Source organism: Bombina bombina, chromosome 2, assembly GCF_027579735.1.
Source record: "Bombina bombina isolate aBomBom1 chromosome 2, aBomBom1.pri, whole genome shotgun sequence".
NCBI lineage: Eukaryota > Metazoa > Chordata > Amphibia > Anura > Bombinatoridae > Bombina > Bombina bombina.
The window spans coordinates 492,705,620-492,733,254 of record NC_069500.1 but is presented as its reverse complement, the minus strand read 5'-3'; the positions used below and the strand labels follow the sequence as shown (position 1 = coordinate 492,733,254).

Sequence of the window (27,635 nt, the reverse complement as noted above, 5' to 3'; positions counted from 1 at the left end):
GGACTACGGCTACACCCTTTAACAAAGCAGCACGCTCTGGCACTACTTTAAAAATAAACTCTTGATTGAAGAATCTAATCTAACACCTCACTTTACCTCTTCCTATCACTAACGTAGGCAAAGAGAATGACTGGAGTGGGAGGGAAGGGAGGAGCTATTTAACAGCTCTGCTGTGGTGCTCTATGCCTCCTCCTGCTGACCAGGGGGTGAATATCCCATTAGTAATTAAGATGATCAGTGGACTCATCGTGTCTAAAAAAGAAATTGCTAATAGAAGTAAATTAGAAAGTTGCTTAAAATTGGATGCTCTAGCTGAATTATGAAAAAAAAAATTGGGTTCAGTGTCTCTTTAAGATGGCTGTGACAATTGTGATGTGGGGGAAGGAAGAGAGCTGTTTGAGGGGGGTCAGGGAGGGATCAAGGGAGTTGGATGTGTGAGGTGGGAGGCTAATCTCTACACTAAAGCTAAAATTAACCCTACAAGCTACCTAATTAACCTTTTTACTGCTGGGCATAATACAAGGGTGGTGCGCAGCTGCATTTAGCCATCTTCTAATTACCAAACAGTAATGCCAAAGCCATAAATGTCTGCTATTTCTGAACAAAGGGGATCACAGTGAAGCATTTACAACCATTTGTGTCATAATTGCATGAGCTGTTTGTAAATAATTTCAGTGAGTGCTACTTGTACTTATTGCCCAGTAACTTGCAAAAAAAAGCAAAGAACATGTAAACATTGGGTATTTCTAAACTCAGGACAAAATTTAGAAACAATTTAGCATGGGTGTTTTTGGTGGTTGTAGATGTGTAACAGATTTTAGGGGTCAAAGATAGAAAAAAAAAAATTTCAATTTTTTCATCATATTTTATAAAAAAAATTATAGTAAATTATAAGATATGATGAAAATAATGGTTTCTTTAGAAAGACCATTTAATGGCGAGAAAAACTGTATATAATGTGTGGGTACAGTAAATGAGTAAGAGGAAAATTACAGCTAAACACAAACACTGCAGAAATGTAAAAACAGCCCTGGGTCCTTAATGGTAAGAAAATTGAAAAATGGTCTGGTCACTAAGGGGTTAAAGGATACATAGTACATTAAATTCATATTTGTATTTATTCTTTTGCATATAAAAGAGGGCTTTATAATATGGATTACAAATCCTGTGCTTTAAAATCTGTTTTTTTTTTTCCTTCTTTATGGAGTTTATTATTTTACACCAAACAAGCTGTGGGAGAGCACCTTAGCTGCCAGTGAGCTCCTATGCCATGAGCCAGTTGTTTTGACTTTGAAACTAACACAAAGTGCACAATTTTGACAACCTTTTCCATGTTAAAAAAAAATAAAAAATTGGTTATTTTACATGCATCTACTAAAGACTAACCCTAGATCAGTAAATCAGACAAACAAAAAAATAAGATTCTTCCAAATGACCTGTGGTTTGCCATTTTTTGAGAGTGAACATACTGTATTTGTACACGTAGCACCACCACAAGAGGAGACGGAATTAAGAAATCTCCGTAGGTCCCTAGACCTCCGATTTTAAACCTAGACCATGGTTGCCGCTACCTGGAGAGCATGGCTGTGTAAGTATCACTGGCTTGGTCCCGCTCTTTGTTCTTCCTCACTGCAGGGAAAATCTCCTTCCTCACTTTAATCAGATCATCCACAGAATGGAAAGCCAGCTTGATGTAATTTCGCTTCAAACCCACCAGGTGGTTTGGCTGCAAGAATAAAATCAAATTTCAGAATGCATTTTTGTCCATATCATTAACAGTTGCATATAAGGGACATGAAACCCAAACAAACCATTTCTTTAATTATTCAGACAAAACATTTGATTTTAAACAACTTTACAATTTGCTTTTATTATCTAAATTGCTTCATTCTCTTGGTATTATTGGTTGAAAAGCATATATAGGTAGGCTCAGGAGTAGCAATGCATTACTGGGCGCTAGATGCGGATTGGTGACTGCACAAAAATGCCTTCGGATAGCTCCCATCCCAGTAGTACATAGCTGCTCCTTCAAAAAAAGGATACCAAAAGAATGAAGCAAATGTGATCTCAAACCACTTCCCAATTTACTTTTTTTTTTATCCAATGTTCTATATAAAGAAAAATAAGAAAAAGAAAAAAATATTGGGTTTTATGTCCCTTCATGAAAAAAAATGTGGGGGAATAAAGTAATACAAAGTCTAGAAATCTTACAGTTTTTCCTGATGGAAAAAAAAAAAAAGTTGACAAATATTTTTATTCTCATGTTTTGAGAATTATTACCGGTATAAGACAGTGTAATTCTGAACCATATGGAATTTCACACAGTTACTTGGTTTTCTTTTGGTTATGATTTTTTTATGTTCATTTAAAGGGAGATAAGAAAATGCTCAACTGTGTTAGAGCATTTTTTTATTGAACTACTACTAGCCATATTTAATCCCTAGAAAAGGGGTAAACGCACACAATACTGAATTTCCTCTGCACCATCTACATTTTTTTTTTTTTTTTTTTTTAAATGTGTTATGAAAAAAACAATTTATGCTTACCTGATAAATTCCTTTCTCCTGTAGTGTAGTCAGTCCACGGGTCATCCATTACTTATGGGATTATATCTCCTCCCTAACAGGAAGTGCAAGAGGATCACCCAAGCAGAGCTGCTATATAGCTCCTCCCCTCTACGTCATACCCAGTCATTCGACCGAAACCAAACGAGAAAGGAGAAACTATAGGGTGCAGTGGTGACTGGAGTTTAATTTAAAATTTAGACCTGCCGTAAAAAACAGGGCGGGCCGTGGACTGACTACACTACAGGAGAAAGGGATTTATCAGGTAAGCATAAATTATGTTTTCTCCTGTTAAGTGTAGTCAGTCCACGGGTCATCCATTACTTATGGGATACCAATACCAAAGCTAAAAGTACACGGATGACGGGAGGGACAGGCAGGATCTTTACACGGAAGGAACCACTGCCTGTAGAACCTCTCTCCCAAAAACAGCCTCCGAAGAAGCAAAAGTGTCAAATTTGTAAAATTTTGAAAAAGTGTGAAGTGAAGACCAAGTTGCAGCCTTGCAAATCTGTTCAACAGAGGCCTCATTCTTAAAGGCCCAAGTGGAAGCCACAGCTCTAGTAGAATGAGCTGTAATCCTTTCAGGAGGCTGCTGTCCAGCAGTCTCATAGGCTAAACGTATTATGCTACGAAGCCAAAAAGAGAGAGGTAGCCGAGGCTTTTTGACCTCTCCTCTGTCCAGAATAAACGACAAACAGGGAAGAAGTTTGACGAAAATCTTTAGTTGCCTGCAAATAAAATTTCAGGGCACAGACGACGTCCAGATTGTGCAGAAGTCGTTCCTTCTTTGAAGAAGGGTTAGGGCACAATGATGGAACAACAATCTCTTGATTGATATTCTTGTTAGTGACTACCTTAGGTAAGAACCCAGGTTTAGTACGCAGAACTACCTTGTCTGAATGAAAAATCAGATAAGGAGAATCACAATGTAAGGCCGATAACTCAGACTCTTCGAGCCGAGGAAATAGCCATTAAAAACAGAACTTTCCAAGATAACAGCTTGATATCAATGGAATGAAGGGGTTCAAACGGAACACCTTGCAGAACGTTAAGAACTAAGTTTAAGCTCCACGGCGGAGCAACAGTCTTAAACACAGGCTTAATCCTAGCCAAAGCCTGAACGTCTGGAACTTCTGCCAGACGTTTGTGTAAAAGGATAGACAGAGCTGAGATCTGTCCCTTTAACGAACTAGCAGATAAACCCTTTTCTAAGCCTTCTTGTAGAAAAGACAATATCCTAGGAATCCTAACCTTACTCCATGAGTAACTCTTGGATTCGCACCAATATAAGTATTTACGCCATATTTTATGGTAAATTTTCCTGGTAACAGGTTTCCTAGCCTGTATTAAGGTATCAATCACCGACTCCGAGAATCCCCGCTTTGATAGAATCAAGTGTTCAATCTCCATGCAGTCAGCCTCAGAGAAATTAGATTTGGATGTTTGAAAGGACCCTGAATCAGAAGGTCCTGTCTCAGAGGCAGAGACCATGGTGGACAGGACGACATGTCCACTAGATCTGCATACCAGGTCCTGCGTGGCCACGCAGGCGCTATTAGAATCATCGATGCTCTCTCCTGTTTGATCCTGGCAATCAATCGAGGAAGCATCGGGAAGGGTGGAAACACATAAGCCATGTTGAAGACCCAAGGTGCTGTCAGAGCATCTATCAGTACCGCTCCCGGGTCCCTGGACCTGGATCCATAACAAGGAAGCTTGGCGTTCTGGCGAGACGCCATGAGATCCAGATCTGGTTTGCCCCAATGATGAAGCAGTTGGGCAAACACCTCCGGATGAAGTTCCCACTCCCCCGGATGAAAAGTCTGGCGACTTAGGAAACCCGCCTCCCAGTTCTCCACGCCTGGGATGTGGATCGCTGACAGGTGGCAAGAGTGAGACTCTGCCCAGCGAATTATCTTTGAGACTTCCATCATCGCTAGGGAACTCCTTGTCCCTCCCTGATGGTTGATGTAAGCCACAGTCGTGATGTTGTCCGACTGAAACCTGATGAACCTCAGAGTTGCTAACTGAGGCCAAGCCAGAAGGGCATTGAAAACTGCTCTTAATTCCAGAATGTTTATTGGAAGGAGTCTCTCCTCCTGAGTCCATGATCCCTGAGCCTTCAGGGAATTCCAGACAGCGCCCCAACCTAGCAGGCTGGCGTCTGTTGTTACAATCGTCCAATCTGGCCTGCTGAAGGGCATCCCCCTGGACAGATGTGGCAGAGAAAGCCACCATAGAAGAGAATCTCTGGTCTCTTGATCCAGATTTAGCATAGGGGACAAAATCTGAGTAATCCCCATTCCACTGACTTAGCATGCACAATTGCAGCGGTCTGAGATGCAGGCGTGCAAAAGGTACTATGTCCATTGCCGCTACCATTAAGCAGATTACCTCCATGCATTGAGCCACTGACGGGCGTTGAATGGAATGAAGGACACGGCAAGCATTTAGAAGTTTTGTTAACCTGTCCTCTGTCAGGTAAATTTTCATTTCTACAGAATCTATAAGAGTCCCCAAGAAGGGAACTCTTGTGAGTGGCAATAGAGAACTCTTTTCTACGTTCACCTTCCACCCATGCGACCTTAGAAATGCCAGAACTAACTCTGTATGAGACTTGGCAGTTTGGAAACTTGACGCTTGTATCAGAATGTCGTCTAGGTACGGAGCTACCGATATTCCTCGTGGTCTTAGTACCGACAGAAGAGAGCCCAGAACCTTTGTAAAGATTCTTGGAGCCGTAGCTAACCCGAAGGGAAGAGCTACAAACTGGTAATGCCTGTTTAGGAAGGCAAACCTTAGATACCGATAATGATCCTTGTGAATCGGTATGTGAAGGTAGGCATCCTTTAAATCCACTGTGGTCATGTACTGACCCTTTTGGATCATAGGTAAGATTGTCCGAATAGTTTCCATTTTGAACGATGGAACTCTTAGGAATTTGTTTAGGATCTTTAAGTCCAAGATTGGTCTGAAGGTTCCCTCTTTTTTGGGAACCACAAACAGATTTGAGTAAAACCCTTGTCCGTGTTCCGACCGCGGAACTGGGTGGATCACTCCCATTAGTAAAAGGTCTTGTACACAGCGTAGAAACGCCTCTTTCTTTATCTGGTTTGCTGACAACCTTGAAAGATGAAATCTCCCTTTTGGAAGAGAAGCTTTGAAGTCCAGAAGATATCCCTGAGATATGATCTCTAACGCCCAGGGATCCTGGACATCTCTTGCCCAAGCCTGGGCGAAGAGAGAAAGTCTGCCCCCCACTAGATCCGTTTCCGGATCGGGGGCCCTCACTTCATGCTGTCTTAGGGGCAGCAGCAGGCTTTCTGGCCTGCTTGCCCTTGTTCCAGGACTGGTTAGGTTTCCAGCCCTGTCTGTAGCGAGCAACAGTTCCTTCCTGTTTTGGAGCGGAGGAAGTTGATGCTGCTCCTGCCTTGAAGTTACGAAAGGCACGAAAATTAGACTGTCTAGCCCTTGGTTTGGCTCTGTCTTGAGGCAGGGCATGGCCCTTACCTCCAGTAATGTCAGCGATAATTTCTTTCAAACCGGGCCCGAATAATGTCTGCCCTTTGAAAGGTATGTTAAGCAATTTAGATTTAGAAGTCACATCGGCTGACCAGGATTTAAGCCACAGCGCTCTGCGCGCTTGAATGGCGAATCCGGAGTTCTTAGCCGTAAGCTTAGTTAAGTGTACTACGGCATCAGAAATAAATGAATTAGCTAGCTTAAGGACTTTAAGCTTGTCTATAATCTAGTCCAATGGAGCTGAGCTAATGGTCTCTTCCAGAGACTCAAACCAGAATGCCGCCGCAGCCGTGACAGGCGCAATGCATGCAAGGGGTTGTAATATAAAACCTTGTTGAACAAACATTTTCTTAAGGTAACCCTCTAACTTTTTATCCATTGGATCTGAAAAAGCACAGCTATCCTCCACCGGGATAGTGGTGCGCTTAGCCAGAGTAGAAACTGCTCCCTCCACCTTAGGGACCGTCTGCCATAAGTCCCGTGTGGTGGCGTCTATTGGAAACATTTTTCTAAATATAGGAGGGGGTGAAAAAGGCACACCGGGTCTATCCCACTCCTTGTTAACAATTTCTGTAAGCCTTTTAGGTATAGGAAAAACGTCAGTACCGCAAAATATTTATCCAGCCTACATATTTTCTCTGGAATTGCAACCGTGTTACAATCATTCAGAGCCGCTAATACCTCCCCTAGTAATACACGGAGGTTCTCAAGCTTAAATTTAAAATTTGAAATGTCTGAGTCCAGTTTACTTGGATCAGATCCGTCACCCACAGAATGAAGCTCTCCGTCCTCATGTTCTGCAAATTGTGACGCAGTATCAGACATGGCTCTATTATTATCAGCGCACTCTGTTCTTACCCCAGATTGATCGCGTTTACCCCTAAATTCTGGCAATTTAGTACTTCAGTCATAACATTAGCCATGTCTTGCAAAGTGATTTGTATGGGCCGCCCTGATGTACTTGGCGCCACAATATCACGCACCTCCTGAGCGGGAGGCGAAGGTACTGACACGTGAGGGGAGTTAGTCGGCATAACTTCCCCCTCGTTGTCTGGTGAAATTTTCTTTACATGTACAGATTGGCTTTTATTTAAAGTAGCATCAATGCAATTAGTACACAAATTTCTATTGGGCTCCACATTGGCCTTTAAACATATTGCACAAAAAGATTCATCTGTGTCAGACATGTTTAAACAAACTAGCAATGAGACTAGCAAGCTTGGAAAATACTTTATAAGCAATATAAAAAAACGTTACTGTGCCTTTAAGAAGCACAAAAAAAAACTGTCACAGTTGAAATAACAATGAACCAAATTAGTTATAGCAACCAAATTTTCACAGTAAATGCATTAAGTTAGCAAAGGATTGCACCCACCAGCTAATGGATGATTAACCCCTTAGTACCCAAAAACGGATAACAATTTAATATAAACGTTTTTATCACAGTCAAAACACAGTCTCACAGGTCTGCTGTGAGTGATTACCTCCCTCAAAACTAGTTTTGGAGACCCCTGGGCTCTGTAGAGACGTCCTGGATCATGGAGGAATAGAAATAGAAAGACTGACTGAATTTTTACTGCGCAATAAAGCGCTAAAATAGGCCCCTCCCACTCATAATATAACAGTGGGGAAGCTCAGTAAACTGATTTTATTCATAAACAAACGACAGCCATGTGGTAAAAATCATGCCCATAAAGTTTTATCACCAAGTACCTCAGAAAAAAAACGATTAACATGCCAGTAAACGTTTAAAAATAAAATTATGAAATGTTATTAATAAGCCTGCTGCTAGTCTCTTTCACTGCAGTGGAGGCTCAAATATAAATTAAATGTATACAGTATTTTCTTAGTGAAGTTCCATTCCCTAGAAATACCTCAGTGTAAACATACACACATATCAGCCTGATACCAGTCGCTACTACTGCATTTAAGGCTGCACTTATATTACATCGGTATTAGCAGTATTTTCTCAGTCAATTCCATTCCTTAGAAAATAATATACTGCAACATACCTCCTTGCAGGTGAACCCTGCCTGCTGTCCCCTGTTCTGAAGTTACCTCACTCCTCAGAATGGCCGAGAACAGCAAATGGATCTTAGTTACGACCGCTAAGATCATACACAAACTCAGGTAGATTCTTCTTCTAATGCTGCCTGAGAAAAAACAACACACTCCGGTGCTGTTTAAAATAACAAACTTTTGATTGAAGAAATAAAAACTAAGTTTAACAACCACAGTCCTCTCACACGTCCTATTAGTTAGGTGCAAGAGAATGACTGGGTATGACGTAGAGGGGAGGAGCTATATAGCAGCTCTGCTTGGGTGATCCTCTTGCACTTCCTGTTAGGGAGGAGATATAATCCCATAAGTAATGGATGACCCGTGGACTGACTACACTACAGGAGAAAAGATGTTTATATTCTAAATAGAAGGGGGTTTTTGAGAGTAGCCTTAGCACTTTAAGTTTCAAATTTAAAGGACCAGTAAATACTGTATATTTGCATAATCTACAAAGGCATGATAAAAAGACAATGCAATCGCACTTAGTCTGAACCTCAAATGAGTAATTTTTTTCCTGACGAATTTCAATGCCAAGTCTATTTCCACCCCTTCTGTATCATGTGACAGCCAATCAAATGCATATACATATATTCTGTAAATTCTTGCACATGCTCAGAAGCAGATGGTCTCTCAAAAAGTGTAAATATAAAAAATAATAAAAACGGTGCACATTTTGTTAATGGAAGTAAATTGGAAAGTTGTTAAAAATTGCATGTTCTGTCTGAATCATGAAAGTTTAATTTTGACTCAACTGTCCTTTTAAACAGCTTTTACGTAAATACTTTTTTGCATGAAAAAAAAAAAAAGAGAACATTGTTAACTGCTTACATATACAGAATTTTGAAGACCATGTTCCTTTTAAAGTCAGTTCAACCGAGCTGAACATAGGGCAATGAGAATATCACGTGACAAATGTGCGTGCCTCTCCATTATCTAAATGTTCACAATACACACACTTTGAAGCATCAGCTCCAACTGAGCATGTGAAATATTCACAGGATACATGTATATGAAGTTTGTGCTTTTGCATTGTCTTATTCTGCACTTATTGCTTATATTTTGCAGTGTCTAGTCCTTTAACCAAAATAAAAGTGTAAAATAAGTAAAGAAAATACATTTTCCTTCTCATATTACACCATCAATTGGTGTTATTCTTATCAGCCAGTAAAAAAAAAAAAAAAAAAAAAAAAAAATGAAATCGCTTCATATATTATTTGCAAGAAAACAACTTGTTTCTTTCGCATGTTTAACAAGTTTGGGGTCTAAGCCTTCCCTATAAGTTTCTAGTTCAGAATGTTTTGGGTTTTTTCTGTGCCAATGATATGATACTTATATTAGGTACTCACCAAGTCTAGATCTTCCTTGGCTATGGTCTCTAGCTTTGCAAGTTTTCCTTGAAACTTTTTCGAAAGAAAGGAGGAGACTTCCCTTTCACATCCCTTAAACAGAAAAAAGTGTCAGTATAGCACAAAAACACTCCAGCGAAGAAAAACGTAACATCTCTCTTACATTGATTACACTTTCACAATATTATTTACACCCTGTGCCATGTGAGTATATAAAGAATACATGACTTACCTTCTTAGTGGCCACATACAAATAAGGTTTATAGGGCAGTGCCACCTGCAATGACAGCCATTAAAATATTTATTAATAAAAAATAATACAAATAAAGAGGATATGGAACACAAAAGCAATGGAAAACAGTAAGGCTGAATATGTTTTGAAGTTTAAAAACAGTTTAGGAAAAGCTAGAAATCATCAAAATATAGGCAATTTCTATATCTTGGCCCAAAATCCATGAGTAATTCTTACTAGTGAGAACCCCCTCTTTGATGGGCATGGACAGAACAGACCACTGTCTCACTCAATCATATGAAAAGTATCCTTAACAAAAAATAGGGGGGGGGGGGAATTATATATATATATATACACACACACATATACATACATACACACACACACACACACACACACATACATACATACATAGCAAAAAAGGCAGCACTCACTGGTCATTTGTAAGTAAAATTTAGCTTTTAATAATACAAAAAGTTAAAATCTTGGGAAAAACCATGACGTTTCGATGCCTAACTGGCATCTTTTTCAAAATGTCCCAAAAGGTAAATCCAAAGTGGTCACATCAGCTATGTGGTGTTCCCCATGAGAGCATAAAACTACTGGCTAAATGTGTTACATTTATACAAGTCATAGCTGTGACAATCACTTGCAAATCTGATCAGCTGGTTCCGTTCCCACCCACAAGCTTTATACTTCATTGTGCTGTTAGTTGAGCAACTGCATGGCTAATTTGCAACTTTCTGTTTGTGATCTCAGTATTAGGTGATCAATCTATAGAAGTCTAAAAGCAGAGCCCATGCAGGAAACTGAAGAGGGAGGGAAAGCCACTTACTTATATTTACCCCTAGGGACGTCTGCAGTCTAAAACTTAGGATATGTAATCATTATGGAACCTCCCACACAATCTCCTGCTCTCTAAGAAACAGCTCAAAAACATAGCAGATGCAGTTAACCCCACGGCTGCCAAAAAAAGGCTAAAACTTCAGTCCCCTCTGCTAGTTAGCTGCTGGGTTAACTGCATCTACAATGTATTTGATATCAGCAAGGCACAGCATTTCTGAAAGGAGCAGCCCCCCACCCCTACTGCTATACTTTGATGCTTACTAATTTACTATAAGAAGTCCTTAGGTTGGGCAACAGTTACATGGAATGATAATTTAATATATCGTTAAAGCAACTTAAGGGCTAAAATCTTTTAGTAGTAATGAGATGTATTATGCCCTTTAAGAGTTAATCTAACAATTAGGTGCATGTTAGAGTTAATTGTTTTTAGAAAACTAATTAGGTTGTAGTTGTATATATTGCACGTAATCACAAAGCACCCCAACAGTCTGAGTACGGCTTCAAAAGTTATTACTGTACTTTATTAGTTTATCTTTGAAAGCAACGGCATGCAAGCCATGAAAGAAAAAAAAAAAATATATATATATATATATATATATATATATATATATATATATATATATATATATATATATATATATATATATATATATATATATATATATATATATATATATATATATATATATATATATATATATATATATATAATACATCCAAAAGTATACACACACAAGTATCCAGAACACAAACCTGGCTTCATGATAAAGCGTGTATCCGGGAAAAAAGCAGGCAACACAGGAAACTTTGCAGCAAGCCTTTTAATCACAGCATGTGAAAAAAGTAGGGCCTTAACCCATAACGTTTCAGTTCAACAGCAAACCTTTATCAAAACGGAGCCCATGGAAGACATAAATACATCCCACACCAACTCACCTTATATACCCAGTGTACTAAGTGAATAATCACCCTGATGTCTGTGCTCTTGCACAACATCCGGCCATCTAACGCGCTACCCCAGCGTCATGCGTATGCACGCTTCATGACGTCATCAGTCATAGCCACCAATGAAACAGACAGAGTAGGTAAGCATGGCAACGGTAAACAACCGTTAGTGGCGATGCAGGGGGACCCAGACAGCAGGATAAAGACGAGTGTGAAGCAATAAAACATTAACCTCAATTTAATAACATTCTATGTGTCTAACTATACCGGTGATTTAGATTTACATTATATACACTACGCTAAATGGTAATCCTGATGTTAAATACAGGAAAACATGTTTAAATATAACAAGTGGTGCAAAAAATGTATGGATGTAGAATAAACCTAAAAGGGACCCATATATATTAATGAGCCCTAAAGGAGCCAATCTATACCCCTGGTATCAATGAAAAAACTACAGCCAATGCGCGCGCGCACACACAATTTACATCATTCAAGCCTATGGAGTAGGTAGAAACTTATTATCCCATGGAGGGGATTCCTGTAAGCCGGTCATTTATACCAGCAACCAAAGTCAATCATTGTGTTCATGCCCTTGGGGGTAACAGTGTCAAGATCAAAAATCCATTTTGCTTCTGTTCGTAATAAGGCTAGAGCCCTATCACCCCCACTTCTCAAACGTGGAACATGATCGATAAGTATTGCTCTTAGCATGGAGACAGAGTGTCCTGCTTGAAGAAAGTGTCTCGCGACCGGTTGTTTTTCCGAGCTACCTTTCTTGATGGCCCCCCCTGACGCTGACACATCAGGAGGGGGAGCAAGAAAAAAAGTGACAAATGGCCGAAACAATAGTATTTAATCTAAGTACTCAACCTCTTAGCATTGAAGAACTTAGTGTCCTTAACAAGGGTCTTTCTTTTGTGCCACGTTCCATTAGCAGATTATTTAATTTACACGATTCCAACGACAACTGAAATTAAGATATTTTTTTTTAAGGATAAAAGGTGATTACATCCATAAATGCTTTAGGGGATCTAGCACATTTGAACCGATCAATACACATTTCATCAATTTGTTTGTCTACGCTATCTGAACCGCATCCTATTACTACCGGTAGAGACAATCTCACTAAACAAGAAAGAATGGCCATCAAGGCACTCTCAAAAGACACAAGTCATAAGACCGGCGGATAAGGGTGGTGCTATAGTAATTCTTGACTATGATAATTATAGAAAAGAAGCCCTTAGACAATTATCCCACCATAGGCTTTAAGAGAGAGGTGGATGAGCTTCTAGGTTTAGCACATACTGCTAATATCATAGATGATGACACTTGGTCATTTTTTACTGTAGACAACCCAATTTGTCCGATTTTATATTTGAGGACCCAACTGGCAGACCCATTGTTTCTACCAGAGGGTCCCTCTTTCAGCCTTTGGCCGAATATATTGATTTTTTTCTTCAGCCTGTAGTCCAGGCGACTGCAACATATTTAAAGAGACTCATTTGAGCTCATTAATGTTTTAAAATCTATGGAGATTTACCACGATAGTGACTTGCTCGTCACTATGGACGTAGTAAGCCTTTATACGGTCATTCCCCATAAACATGGGGTACAGATGGTTAAGGAGCAACTGATCACTAGTGAGCACTATACTGGTCCCCCAATTGAATTTCTGCTGAATCTGATGGAGTTGTGCTTGGAGAAAAACTTTTTTCGGTTTGAGAATGAATTTCTTCAACTGTTAGGCACTGCTATGGGGTCAAGTATAGCCCCATCTTATGCCAACTTATATATGGCACAATTTGAAAAACAATGTTTTTAATCCACAGCACAATTCCATCAGATCGCCGCTATATTGATGTGTTCCTCATTTGGAGGGGCACATCGACATCTCTTATGGAATGGTTTAATGCTCTCAACAACTTAGAATCTACTATCAAATTCAAGATTGAATGGCATCAAAAAAAAAATTCATTTTCTTGACCTTGAAATGTATAAAGCTAAGACAGGGATACATACCTACATACCTACCAACCCCACCTACATACCTACCAACCCTACATACATACCTACCAACCCTACATACATACATACATACCAACCCTACATACATACCAACCCTACATACATACATACATACCAACCCTACATACATACATACATACATACATACATACCAGTCTTGGCTGTTAAGTTAGACACTGTATGTCACCATCTGTAACTATCATCTGCTGGTGCCGGAGAGGGAGGGATGGGGGGGTTACACTACAGAAACGGTGGGGGGGACCACTACATTGCAGAAAAAAATAAAATAAAAAAATTTATGCTTACCTGAAATTTATTTCTTTGACAATGAGTCCACGGATCATCTAATTACTATTGGGAATACCATGCCTCCATCCACTCCCTCCAACCCCAGTCATTTGACCAAAGTAAAAGGAGAGAAAGGAGGCAACAAGGTGCCTGACGTTTGTAACACGAAAAAAAACTGTCTAAATAAAAGTGCGGGCCGTGGACTCAATGTGTCAAGAAAGAAATACATTTATCAAGTAAGCATACATTTTTTTTTCTTTCTAATGACAGTGAGTCCACGGATCATCGAATTACTATTTGGAATCAATACCCAAGCTAGAGGAAATAGATAAGGGAGGGACAAGACAGGGAACCTAAACGGAAGGCACCACTGCTTGAAGAACCTCTCTCTCAAAAGAAGCCTCAGCCGAGGCAAAAGTATCAAACTTATAGAATTTGGAAAAAGTATGTAGAGAGAACCAAGTTGCAGACTTGCAAATCTGTTCCACAGAAGCTTCATTTTTTTTTATTTATTTATTTTTTTTTTTTTAATGCCCAGGCATAAGAAACAGCGCTTGTAGAATGAGCCTTGACTCTCTCAGGAGGCTGCTGTCCAGCAGTTTCATAGGCCAAACGGATTATATTCTTTAGCCACAAAGAGAGAGAAGTAGCCGTAGCTTTCTGACGCTTACGTTTCCCAGAGAAAACAACAGAGCCGAACACTGGAGAAATTCCTTAGTTGCCTGTAAGTAGTTATTCAACGCACGCACCACATCTAGGTTGAGCAGCAGATGCTCTTTATGAGACGTGTTAGGGCACAAAGAAGGAACCACGATCTCTTGTTCCTATCCGAAACCCCCTTAGGAAGGAACGCCAACTTAGTACATAGAACTACTTTATCAGAATGAAAAATAAGATAAGGGGAATCACACTGCAACGCAGAAAGTTCAGATACTCTGCAGGGAGAAGAAATTGCAACAAGAAACAAAAACTTTCCAAGATAATAACTTAATATCTAAGGAATGCATAGGCTCAAACTGAGCCTGTTTAAGAACCTTAACAAGGTTAGGACTCCAGGGAGGAGTAACAGGTTTGAACACAGGCCTGATTCTGACCAAGGCCTGGCAAAAAGATTGCACGTCTAGTACATCCGCCAGTTGTTTATGCAAAAAAATAAACTAGACAGATATTTGACCCTTCAAAGAACTCACAGATAAACCCTTCGAGACCCTCATGGAGAAAGAACAAAATTCTAGGGATCCTTACTCTACTCAAAGAGTAGCCTCTGGATTCACACCAATGCAGATATTTATGCCATATCTTATGGTAAATCATTCTAGTCACAGGCTTACGAGCCTGAATCATGGTCTCAATAACCGACTCAGAAAATCCAGGCTTAGATAATTAAATTAAGCGTTCCATCTCCATGCAGTCAGCTTCAGAGAAACGAGATTTGGATGAAGGAAGGGCCCTTGAAGTAGAAGGTCCTTCAGATTCTGCGAGGCCACGCCGGTGCAATGAGGATTACTGACGCCCTCTCCTTTGTTTGATTCGAGCAATGACCCAAGGAAGGAGAGTGAACGGAGGATATAGGTATGAAAGACTGAAATTCCAAGGGACCGCCAGAGCATCTATCAGTACCGCTTGAGGATCCCACGACCGGTACCTCGTGGGCTTGGCATTCTGACGAGATGCCATGAGATCCAGATCTGGCTGTCCCCATTTGAGAACTAATTTGGCAAACACCTCAGGATGAAGTTCCCAAACCACTGGGTGAAAGGTCAGTCTGCTCAGAAAATCCACTTCCCAAAATGTCCACTTCTGGAATGTGGATCGCAGATAGACAGCAGTTGTGTGTCTCCGCCCACTGCATGATATTGGCTACCTCTGTCATAGCCAAGAAACTGAGTTCCTACCTGATGGTTAATATAAGCCACTGACATTATGTTGTCCAATTGAAACCTGATAAACCAGGCTGAAGGTAACTGAGGCTAGGCTAGAAGAGCATTGAAGATTGCCCTTAGCTCTAGAATGTTTATGAGGAGAACAGACCCCTCCCGAGTCCATGTCCCCTGAGCCTTTAGTAAACCCCAGACTGCTCCCCATCCCAGCAGGCTGGAGTCTGTTGTCACAATCACCCAGGTGGGTCTGCGGAAGCAGGTTCCCTGGGAGAGATGCTCCTGAGACAACCACCAAAGAAGAGAATCTCTTGTCTCCTTATCCAGATGTAATCTCTGAGACAGATCCGCATAATCCCTGTTTCATTGTTTGAGCATGCATAGCTGCAGGGGTCTGAGGTGGAAACGGGCAAACAAAATGAAGTCCATGGCAGCTACTATCAGACCGATTACCTCCAAACATTAAGCCACTGATGGTCGAGGAGAATACTGAAGCGCCAGACAAGAATTGAAGATCCTTGATTTTCTGACCTCTGTTAAAAATATTTTCATTGATAGGGAATCTATTATGGTTCCCAAGAAAACTACCCTTGTAGCTGGAATTAAGGAACTCTTTCCCAGCTTCACCTTCCATCCGTGAGAGCACAGGAAGGATAACATCTCCGTGTGGGAGTTCGCTTGTTGAAAGGATGACGCCTGAACCAGAATGTCATCCAGATAAGGCGCCACTGCAATGCCCCATAACCGGAGCACCGTCAACAGGGATTCCACAACTTTTGAAAAAATTCTGGGAGCTGTGGCAAGGCCAAATGGAAGAGCCACAAACTGGAAGTGTTTGTCTAGAAAACCAAACTTCAGAAACTTGTGATGATCCCTGTGGATGGGAATATGCAGGTACGCATCCGTTAAGTCTACAGTTGTCATAAATTGACCCTCTTGAACAAAGGGAAGAATGAAATGAATAGTTTCCATCTTGAAGGACGGTACTCTGAAGAACTTTAGACTTTTGAGATCTAGAATTGGTCTGAAAGTTCCCTCTTTTTTGGGAACCACAAACAGATTGGAGTAAAATCCCAGACCCTGTTCCTGCCTTGGAACAGGAACTATCACTCCCAGGTCGGAAAGGTCCCGAACACAGTGTAAGAACGCCACTTTTTATCTGGTCTGCAGATAATCTTGAGAGCAGAAACCTGCCCCTGGGAGGAAAGATCTTGAAATCTAGTTTGTATCCCTGGGACACAATGTCCACAGCCCAGGGATTCTGAACATCCTGAACCCAAGCCTGAGCAGAAGGAAAGTCTGCCCCCCACAAGATCCGGAGACCCTTCATACTGAGTCAGTAGCAGGCTTTTTGGATTGCTTTCCCTTGTTTTATGACTTGGACTGTTCCTGCTTTGTAGAGGGAGAGGAAGGCTTAACCTTGAAATTTCGAAAGGAAAGAAAAATTACTCTGACGTCCCTTCTTATTCCTCTTATCCTGAGGGAGGAAATGATCCTTTCCTCCCGTAATGTCGGAAATAATTTCAACCAAGCCTGGCCCATTGTTAGGTCTTACCCTTGTAGGGAATCGCCAAAAGCTTAGATGAAAACATCCGCATACCAAGATTTCAACCATAAGGCTCTGTGGGCCAGTACTGCAAACCCAGAAATCTTTGATCCCAGCTTAATAACATGTAGAGTAGCAGGGCCGCCATCAGGGGGTGACAGGGGTGACTACTGTCAGGGGCCCAATGAGGCAAGAACAAAAAAAAAAAAAAAAAAACACCGGTGGGTACTACAGCAGAGTGCTAATTGAGCATGGGAAATGGTATTACAAGGAGTAAAGTATTAGCATTTGAGAGGATTTCTGAATGTGTACTAAACCACTATGCACAGTGTGAGACAGACTTTGTTTGTACAGTGTGTGCCTGAGTCAGACTGCAGATAACTTTCATTTGCAGAGGAGGTATGACTTACTTAGCAAATGTTTTTTATTTCTTTGTGCAATTTCGGATTGTAACTTCAGTGTGGTAGTAGTTGTATGGTGGGGCCAGGGGTCCATAAAAACATTACACTTTACTGCCCCTTTATGCAAGGACTTTCCAGATGCAAGGAGGCATTTCATCTAAGATTTTTACATCTGCATAAAATGTTATACTCTCAGACTTAGATTGCTCAGTGTTTGTTATGAGTCAGGTTAACTTAAAACTATTCAGTTTACACTACAGCTGACTTAATTTTGAAATACATACCAACAAGCCTAAATTATGCATTTAACCAGATCTAATGGTATGAGTACCACAGCTTATGGTTCCAAGACCATATAGAGTACAGCATTTTCAAAATCCATAAGTACAGCTGACAGATGGGAACATTTGTACACTATATTTGAAGTGGTGCTCTTGGTTGGGGAAAAAACAAACATGTCAACCTTTTAAAAGTACTTTTCTTCATCTAGCCATCTACCCAGATCATTAATGTACAATTTTGAATTCACAGAATTATTTTTGCTTACACATTTACAAATATGATTCTTTAAAAAGTGATCTCTTAATTTCTGCAATTTTTTTATCATGCATGTCACACACTGTTGATTAGGGGATGCAAGGCGCATAAATGTTTCCTCCTGTGAGTGTTTCTGTGGGTGTCTGTGTTTATGTCTTTGGTTTGTCTCTCTATGAGTGTGTATGTGCGTTTTTTTCTGTGGGTCTCTCTGTGAGGGTGGGTGTGTATGTCTGAGCTTTTTCTATGGGTGTCTCTGCAAGGGTGTGTGTATGTTTGCCTTTGTGTATTTTCTCTGGATGCCTCTGTGAGGGTGGGTGTGTATGTCTGTTTTCTGTGGATGTCTCTGTGAGGGTGTGTGTTTTCTGTGGGTGTCTGTGAGGGTGTGTGTATGTCTGTGTTTTCTGTGGATGTCTCAGTGAGGGTGTGTGTATGCATGTCTTTCTGTGTTTTATGTGGTTGTCTCTGTGTGTGTGTTTGTATGTCTTTGTGTGTTTTCTGAGGCTGTCTCTGTCAGTGTTTCCTTGGGTGTATGTGCAAGTTTGAGTTTGTGTGTGTGTGTGTGTGTGTCCATTGTCTGTTCCTTTTTAGGACATTTTTACCGTACTACTGATTATTCACATCTTTCTACAGACTTTGAGACTAATGAGACCTTTACGGAAGTCACCAATCCACCATTTAACCTTTAAATTATTGTTTAGGCCGTTCAAGGCCCTTCCTTTCAGCCACTGCATGCTGTTGTCATCATTTAGTTGGCATCTTCCTTTACCAAAAGATAATCAGAACTCCATATTTTGATTTCTAAATCTCCTTTATTTACAAAACTGTAGCTTACCTCATTACTTGTCAGGTCAATGTAATCAAGTGCTGAGTGTCTGTGTGGGTGTCTGTGTCTGAGTGTGTTTCTTTGCGTGTCTGCTAGAGTATCTATATGTGAATCCTTATGTGTGTGTGTCTGTGTCTGAGTGTGTTTCTTTGCGTGTCTGCTAGAGTATCTATATGTGAATCCTTATGTGTGTGTGTCTGTGTCTGAGTGTGTTTCTTTGCGTGTCTGCTAGAGTATCTATATGTGAATCCTTATGTGTGTGTGTGTTTTAGTGTGTGTGTGTGTGTGTGTGTTTTAGTGTGTGTGTGTGTGTGTGTTTTAGTGTGTGTGTGTGTGTGTGTGTGTTTTAGTGTGTGTGTGTGTGTGTGTGTGTTTTAGTGTGTGTGTGTGTGTGTGTGTGTGTTTGTGTGTGTGTGTTTGTGTGTGTGTGTTTGTGTGTGTGTGTTTGTGTGTGTGTGTTTGTGTGTGTGTGTTTTAGTGTGTGTTTTAGTGTGTGTTAGTGTGTGTGTGTTAGTGTGTGTGTGTTAGTGTGTGTGTGTTAGTGTGTGTGTGTTAGTGTGTGTGTGTTAGTGTGTGTGTGTTAGTGTGTGTGTGTTAGTGTGTGTGTGTTAGTGTGTGTGTGTTAGTGTGTGTGTGTTAGTGTGTGTGTGTTAGTGTGTGTGTGTTAGTGTGTGTGTGTTAGTGTGTGTGTGTTAGTGTGTGTGTGTTAGTGTGTGTGTGTTAGTGTGTGTGTGTTAGTGTGTGTGTGTTAGTGTGTGTGTGTTAGTGTGTGTGTGTTAGTGTGTGTGTGTTAGTGTGTGTGTGTTAGTGTGTGTGTGTGTTAGTGTGTGTGTGTTAGTGTGTGTGTGTTAGTGTGTGTGTGTTAGTGTGTGTGTTAGTGTGTGTGTTAGTGTGTGTGTTAGTGTGTGTGTTAGTGTGTGTGTTAGTGAGTGTGTTAGTGAGTGTGTTAGTGTGTGTGTTAGTGAGTGTGTTAGTGAGTGAGTGTGTGTTAGTGAGTGAGTGTGTGTTAGTGAGTGAGTGTGTGTTAGTGAGTGAGTGTGTGTTAGTGAGTGAGTGTGTGTTAGTGAGTGAGTGTGTGTTAGTGAGTGAGTGTGTGTTAGTGAGTGAGTGTGTGTTAGTGAGTGAGTGTGTGTTAGTGAGTGAGTGAGTGTTAGTGAGTGAGTGAGTGTTAGTGAGTGAGTGTGTGTTAGTGAGTGAGTGTGTGTTAGTGAGTGAGTGTGTGTTAGTGAGTGAGTGTGTGTTAGTGAGTGAGTGTGTGTTAGTGAGTGTGTGTGTTAGTGAGTGTGTGTGTTAGTGAGTGTGTGTGTTAGTGAGTGTGTGTGTTAGTGAGTGTGTGTGTTAGTGAGTGTGTGTGTTAGTGAGTGTGTGTGTTAGTGAGTGTGTGTGTTAGTGAGTGTGTGTGTTAGTGAGTGTGTGTGTTAGTGAGTGTGTGTGTGTGTGTGTTAGTGTGTGTGTGTTAGTGTGTGTGTTAGTGTGTGTGTGTGTTAGTGTGTGTGTTAGTGTGTGTGTTAGTGTGTTAGTGTGTGTGTATGTTACTACCTTTACAACATTTCCAAGTTTAAATAGACACTTAAGAATAAAGTGCATATACGTTTTAGTCACTTAGTCAAAAATTGCACATGTCAAGGGGGGGCCTGATCAATGGTTAAGTCAGGGGCCCCAAAATTTCTAGTGGCGGCCCTGTAGAGTAGTATCCGTAATAAAGGAATTAGCCAACTTAAGAGCCTTGATCATAACCTGGATCTCATCAAGGAGATTGTCTAAATAGAATCAGACAACGCATTTAACGAGTATGCTGCCGCACTAGTGACGGTAGCGATGCACACCGCAGGTTGCCACTGTAAACCCTGGTGAACACACATCTTTTTGAGTAATCCCTCCAAATTCTTATTCATAGGACCCTTAAAGTAACAACTATCCTCTATGGGAATAGTGGTTTTCTTAGCTAGGGTGGAAATTGCCCCTTCCACCTTGGGGACCATCTGCCAAGACTCCTTGATAAAGTCAGCAATAGGAAACATTTTTAAAAGATAGGGGATGGAGAAAAAGGAATATATATATATTTCCCAAATAAGGACAAAAGGCTTATTGGGGAAATAGGCATGAAAGGCACGGAGGAGAGCAGGAGCATGAACATCAGAGGAGGGAACCCATGAATGCTACTCCGGACCGTAGCCCCTCAAGTGAACCAAATACTGTACGCGGCCCTGGACATATGAGAGTCAATAATGCTGCTGACCTCATACTCAGCATGGTTATCAACAAAGATAGGACGGGGACGAGGCAACACAGTGGTAAACCGATTACAAACTAATGGTTTCAAGAGGGAGACATGAAAAACATTGGAGATGCTCATTGCAGGAGGAAGGTCAAGAGCGTAGGCCACAGGATTGAACCGTTGGAGTATTTGAAAAGGACCAACATAACGGGGAGCCAGTTTATTGGAAGGCACACAAAAGGTTCAAGTTGCAGGAGGACAGCCAAACTCTCTCACCAACCTGGTAGGAAGGCGCGGGCAGACGCCTACGATCAGCCTGGAACTTATTGCGCTGCATAGAACGATGAATGCAATCTTGAATCTGCACCCACGTGGAACGGAGTTGCCGGAGATGCTCCTCCAAAGCCAGAATACCCTGAGACATGAATGAATCGGGCAACAAGGATGGTTGAAACCCATAATTCGCGATGTACGGGGATAACTTGGAGGAAGCATTAACAGCACTATTACGAGCAAACTCTGCCCAAGGTAACAGTTCAGACCAATTATTGTGCTGATCTGAGACATAGCAACGGAGGAACTGTTCCAGAGCTTGATTAGACCATTCCGCAGCCCCATTGGATTGAGGGTGATATGCAGAGGAGGAGGAGGAAAGCTGGATCCCCATTTGAGCCCATAAACTCCAAAATCTGGAGACAAACTGGCTACCCCGGTCCGACACTATCTCCTTGGGTAACCCACGTAAACGGAAGACCTCCCGGGAAAAAATTGAAGCCTGCTCCTGAGCGGTAGGCAACTTCAAGGGAATGCAATGTGACATTTTAGAAAACCGGTCAACCACCATTAGGATAGTGTTAGGAGTGCAAAAGTTTGGTTTGAATATTCTCAGGAACAAAACACTTACCACTAGGTTTCTCAGGAGGTGCATTGGTTTGTGCAGTTTTATACTTCATTTTTATATCAGTATCTGTGCATCTTATTTTTTATAGTAGTGTCTATAACATGCAGTTATTGAAAATTGGTGTATACTGTCCCTTTAACAGTAAGAAAATTGAAAAATGGTCTGGTTACTAAGGAGTTAATATTGTATTTTTAATCTAAATCATGAAAGAAAAAAATGTGGGTTTCATGCCCCTGTAATCACCAACCCATCAAAAAAGTGGGAGCGTGTAGAAAAGGTAGGAAACCTGGTAAGTATTACACATACAGCGGGTTAGGGACCGGAGCCCCGCTGTAAAGTGAAAACCGCCTTAAAGTGAAACAAGGCAGTTTTAGCTTTCTTTTCAGTGTTTAAAATCCTTAAAACATGTTTGAACTAACATATATTAGGGGTGCAATTGTGCTATGTTTAGTTTAAACACTAGCACAGCAAGTATTCAATAAATACTGTACCCGTAAAATTGTGACAATTACTGTAGTAAAATTTGCCAGACTATAGCACTGAGACACAGATTGCACTGCAATGCTATAAACAGAATGAACTAAGCATAACAAAATGGTGCCATTCACTTTTCTAACAATCTCACAATGATTAAAGCACTGTTTCAAAATCCTTGGAGGTTGAACTTCAGCTCCACAAAGCGCTGTATTAGCGAATTAATCATTTCTAGTAATATTCCAGTGAGAAGATTACAAAACAGTAAGAAATAACATATGGGTGGGGTGAAAAACAACTCCAAACAAAAAAGGAAAATACTTGAATACACAAGCGCAAATATTTTTTATATATTGTACAGATTGTTGCACATCCAGCTAAAATTGACACAAAAGTGTGTGGTGATATCCAAAACTGAAAGATTTCAAAACAAAAAGGAATCTGCCTCAAGCTGAATAAGCAGCCATTGCCCTTGTTAGTAGAACGTGCCCTGAGCCTATCAGGTACAGGTTCAGCTTTCTGTTAGAAACAGAGGTAGTATGAACTTTCAAACTTAAGATTGTAATTTTTGCTGGAGCTTGTCCCAGACGAGACCTCCATGACATTTTGAAAAGCAGAGCATGAATGACTCAACCCCCTTCATGTAGATATGAAGTCAATGGACTAAATCTAGACAACACAAGCATTTACCTTGTTTCTTGATAGAAGTCAAAATATCTTTCCACAAGGAAAGGTGCGTTTTATATGTATGGTACTCTGACAAGGCTTGAAACTCAGACGCTTCTTGCAGAAGTATTGGAAACTAAAAGATTTAGTCTTCAGTGTCAAAAACCATAAAAAGACCTCACACAATGGTTAAAAAGTTTCCAAGAGGGGGGGCCGAGCCAAGCCGTGCCAGAACATGGCTGTGTTTTAGCCGAGCTCCGTAGTTGTCATAGCTCTCGACAATACTAGGAGCAATGAGAGCCTTCAAAGTCACAAGCACAGGTCAAGATCCTGGCCTGCGTATCAACCGGCCGTGTTTGGGAGGAGGAAAAAAGCCGGCTCTCACCTCACTAACAGGTGATACACACTAGGAGCAAAGGAGCGCCATTTTTGTTATTAGCGCATTGGAAGTTTCAGAGCTCCTGCGGCAGTGCACGCAACCGATCCAGAGAGCCAGAGCACCGGACCTTTCCTAACACCCTTAGGAGACATTGTCTACAGGCTCAGTGAGGTCAGCCTTAAGCAGGTCAGCCCACTACCACAATAGCTGCACTGTCACGGAAGCAGCCATGTGGGCTATGAGGCCATAAATAACTGTACGGAGCAAAGTAAGCGCTACTGCTCCTAAAACTAACACCACTTTTAAATAAAAAAAATAAAAAAATAGAAGGCTAGAATTGGGCTCGATATCAATAGCAGGGACACTGCAATTTGGGAAAGATTTAAACAGATATCAGGAAGGCCTAAATACAGGGGCAGTGAACTTGCCCTCTCCTGTCCTAAACCACAGCTTGCTACACCCTCAGTGTCTGCCTTTTTTCCCCAAACACCAGAACAACCAAATGTAGAATTGTCACTGTCTCAGGACACAAATACACCAGGATCTTCACAAGTTCAGTTATCTGCGCAATAGAACCCACTATTGACTATACAATCACAAATAGCTGACCTCCCCTTTAAAACTGATCTGGAGTCTCTAAAGTCCATTATAAAAGGAAGAACCTCAATGAAATAGGGTCCAGAATTGACTATCTCGAGGAGGGGCTAGACACGCTTAACAACCTAGTTAGCTATAATACTCAACAATTATCTATCCAAGACTCTGATGCAGGCTCTTCAAGAAAAAAGATAATACCTGGACAATAGGGGGAGAAGAAACAACCTTAGAATTCGGGGCATCCCAGAAGAAATTACACAAGACCAACTGAAACCATTTGAAAGATCTCTTCCACACATTATCCCCACGTACACCCCTCCTTCATAGTGAGGACATAGAGCGAGCACACAGAGCGATTCGACCCCCTCCGAAACCACCTGCTCCACCGAGACATGTCATTTTGAGACTACTGAAATATACCATCAAAGAATTACTATGGCATGCGGCGAGATCAAGACAATCTATCACATTCCAAGGACATAGCTTACAAATTTATCAGGACCTTAGCCCACAGACCGTCCAAAGGAGAAAACAGGTCCATTTCATAACAAAACAAAAAAATTACAGAAACACAACATTAGATACCGCTGGGGATTCCCGTTTAGCCTGATAGTTGACCACAACGGATTCCAATTCACCTACAAAAATTTAAATGACTTGGACAATTTGGCAAAAATGCTTAATATACTATTGGGACGACCACCAGACGATATAATAGGTCCAATACCCCACCTACCGAATCAAAAGAGACCCAAAGAACAACGTCCACAATGGAGCAAAGTACAGCCCAAAAGAAGGAAAGTTGGCCCATCAACTCCAGGTGTTCCCTAGAGACTCAGGCAAACACACAAGTGATATGAATCTCTTGAGGGCGCTGACCTGGATCCATAGGGACACTCTCTGGACCTTATTTAATTGTCCTACTGTGAACCTCAACCAGCGTTGCTTCCCATGGAGAGGATATTATCCCTTACTGGGCACTAATCAAGGGTTAATATCTTTATGTACAAAATGTTAGCACCCGCAACAAATGTAATAAGATCTTATGCACTTTTTTTTTTTTTACGCCTAACCAAGGAGGGGGCCTGCTTGGGTATCACAGCAGGCTTCACATAGCTACATAAACAAAAGGTTATTATTTCTAGGTACAAATTGTCAACACTGGTAAATGTAAAGACGAGATTTTTTATCCTTTACTTAACTACCTTAAAGCGTCTGCAGACACTACATAATGCCAGTCCAAACCTACCACTCAACATAACAAAGCCATCACATATTAGCCCCAGCTCCCACAGATCAATGTCTCTGGACCCGAGGATCAATTTGTTATACCCATGTAGCAACAAGGCCTTGTTGCCCCCTTACATACTAGAAATGAGTCATACCTATAGAGATTGACTTATGGCACCATATCATCCGCCAATATGGTGTATGACAAAGTTGATAAACTCATTGTTACTTGTCAAAGTATATATTTGGTTATGTATTGTTATGTTAAAGTTATTACATTGTACCTTATTTTATGCCTCTGAAACTGTGTCCTGTCCTATGTCTATGCCTTTTTTCAAACAATGTTTTCATGAAAGAATATGCTACCACTTAATACAATGCTTGTAGAACCACTAGAAATCAAGATCCTCTCACATAATATAAAGGGATTAAACATTCCACAAAAACGATCCATAGCTTTAAAGAGATTATAAGAGACTTAAAAGCAATATAGTACTACTCCAAGAAACCCATTTCAAAAGAGGTCACAAACCCCACTCATCCTTCAGGAAATTTGGCCCTGCCTTTTTCGCTTCCAATATCACCAAACGTTGTGGAGTGGGCATATTAATCAATAAAAAGCTTTAAGGCCACCTCCACTAGTAAGGATAAAGAGGGGATATATATAATTATTACGGGGCTACTAAATAAACAAATAACGATAGCCAATGTCTATGCCCTAAACTCTGAACCCTCCCAATTCTTCCAACAAAATCTTAGAAACATCCAGAGGAAGCTTAATAGTTGGAGATTTTAATGTAGCTCTTGACCCTACTAAAGATTGTTCTTCTGGCACCTCATCCATCCCAACTAAGACTTTGAAGTCAGTAAAATCCAGTCTAGCTAACCTAGCCGTCCACGATGCTTGGCGAATCCACCACCCTACTACGAGGGATTTTACCTTTTTCTCTCACCCTCACCAAACTTATTCCAGGATAGACTAACTGATGATAGATGTCACAAACTTAGCTTTAACCCAGCACACTAATATCTCACCACTCACATTGTCGGACCATGCCATGATTAGTTGTAGCCTCAGGTGGCCCACTTCTCAAATTCACGATAGGGTATGGAAGCTAGGCAAATCCCTACCTAAAGAACCTATGACCCGTATCCAAATCGATAAAACCATTAAAGAATATTTTAGTTTTAATAATACCCCTGGAGGTAAGCACGCAAAATAATTGGAATGCCCATAAATGTGTTGGAGAGTTGATAAATGTGTTGAGGAGAGTTGATGTCCCTAAAAGCAGCAAAAGTCAAAAACAGCAACAAACATACCTAAAGTCTCTGTTGGACGACCTGAATAAACTCCAAGATACTTATAAATTATATCCACAAAACCGCTATCTTCTAGGGATTATAGAACATAAAAGACAACAGTTAAACAAATTCCTAGGTATAGAAGCTAAACGTAGGGCCCTTTACCAAAAATAAAACAAACAAAAAAACTAACTATGAGGGGGCTAATAAACAAGGGAGAATACTAGCCAGACAGCTTAAACAGAGAACACACAAACGCTACATAATGAACAGATGACTCTGGAAAACAACTGTATACCTCCAAAGATATAGCCGATTACAGAGAATACTATGAAAAATTGTACAACTTAAAACACCACTCCTGCCCCAGCAAGTCAGACATTCAGAAATACCTTACACAGTTACACCTGACAACACTAACCACAGAACAAAGGAATAACCTAGAGGCCCCACTCACCCTGGAAGAACTCCAAAAAGCTATTACCTCATTACCAACAAGGAAATCCCCAGGCCCTGATGGGATAAGAAACGCATATTACTCCGCGTTTAAGGATTTGCTAACCCCACACCTTTTAGACTACTTCCATAGTATTGACAACGACGCTACATTTCCCCCTACAGCCCTTCAGGCGCACATAGTACTAATACCAAAACCGAACAAACCCTTCTACCCAACTAACGAATTATCGCCCGATTTGCTGCTCAATTCTGACAATAAAAATCTACGCAAAAATTTTGGAGAATAGAATGAACCAAATTTTACCATACCTCATCCATCAAGATCAGGACGGCTTCGTACCAACCGAGAGGCGAAAGACAATACGGTACAAAACCTCCATTTAAATGTAG

The 27,635-nt window shown here is 40.8% G+C and overlaps 1 protein-coding gene across 1 annotated transcript in view; it reads right to left on the bottom strand.

The window, feature by feature from the left end:
• The window catches only part of POLE (DNA polymerase epsilon, catalytic subunit), a 571,199-nt gene that overhangs the window by 534,380 nt on the left and 9,184 nt on the right, over positions 1–27,635 (bottom strand). Inside the window, exons 4-6 of the mRNA XM_053702214.1 lie at positions 9,729–9,773; positions 9,497–9,589; positions 1,572–1,726 (exon numbers count right to left, since the gene is read on the bottom strand). Coding sequence (XP_053558189.1) covers positions 1,572–1,726; positions 9,497–9,589; positions 9,729–9,773 — 293 coding nt within the window. The remainder of the gene's footprint in view (positions 1–1,571; positions 1,727–9,496; positions 9,590–9,728; positions 9,774–27,635) is intronic.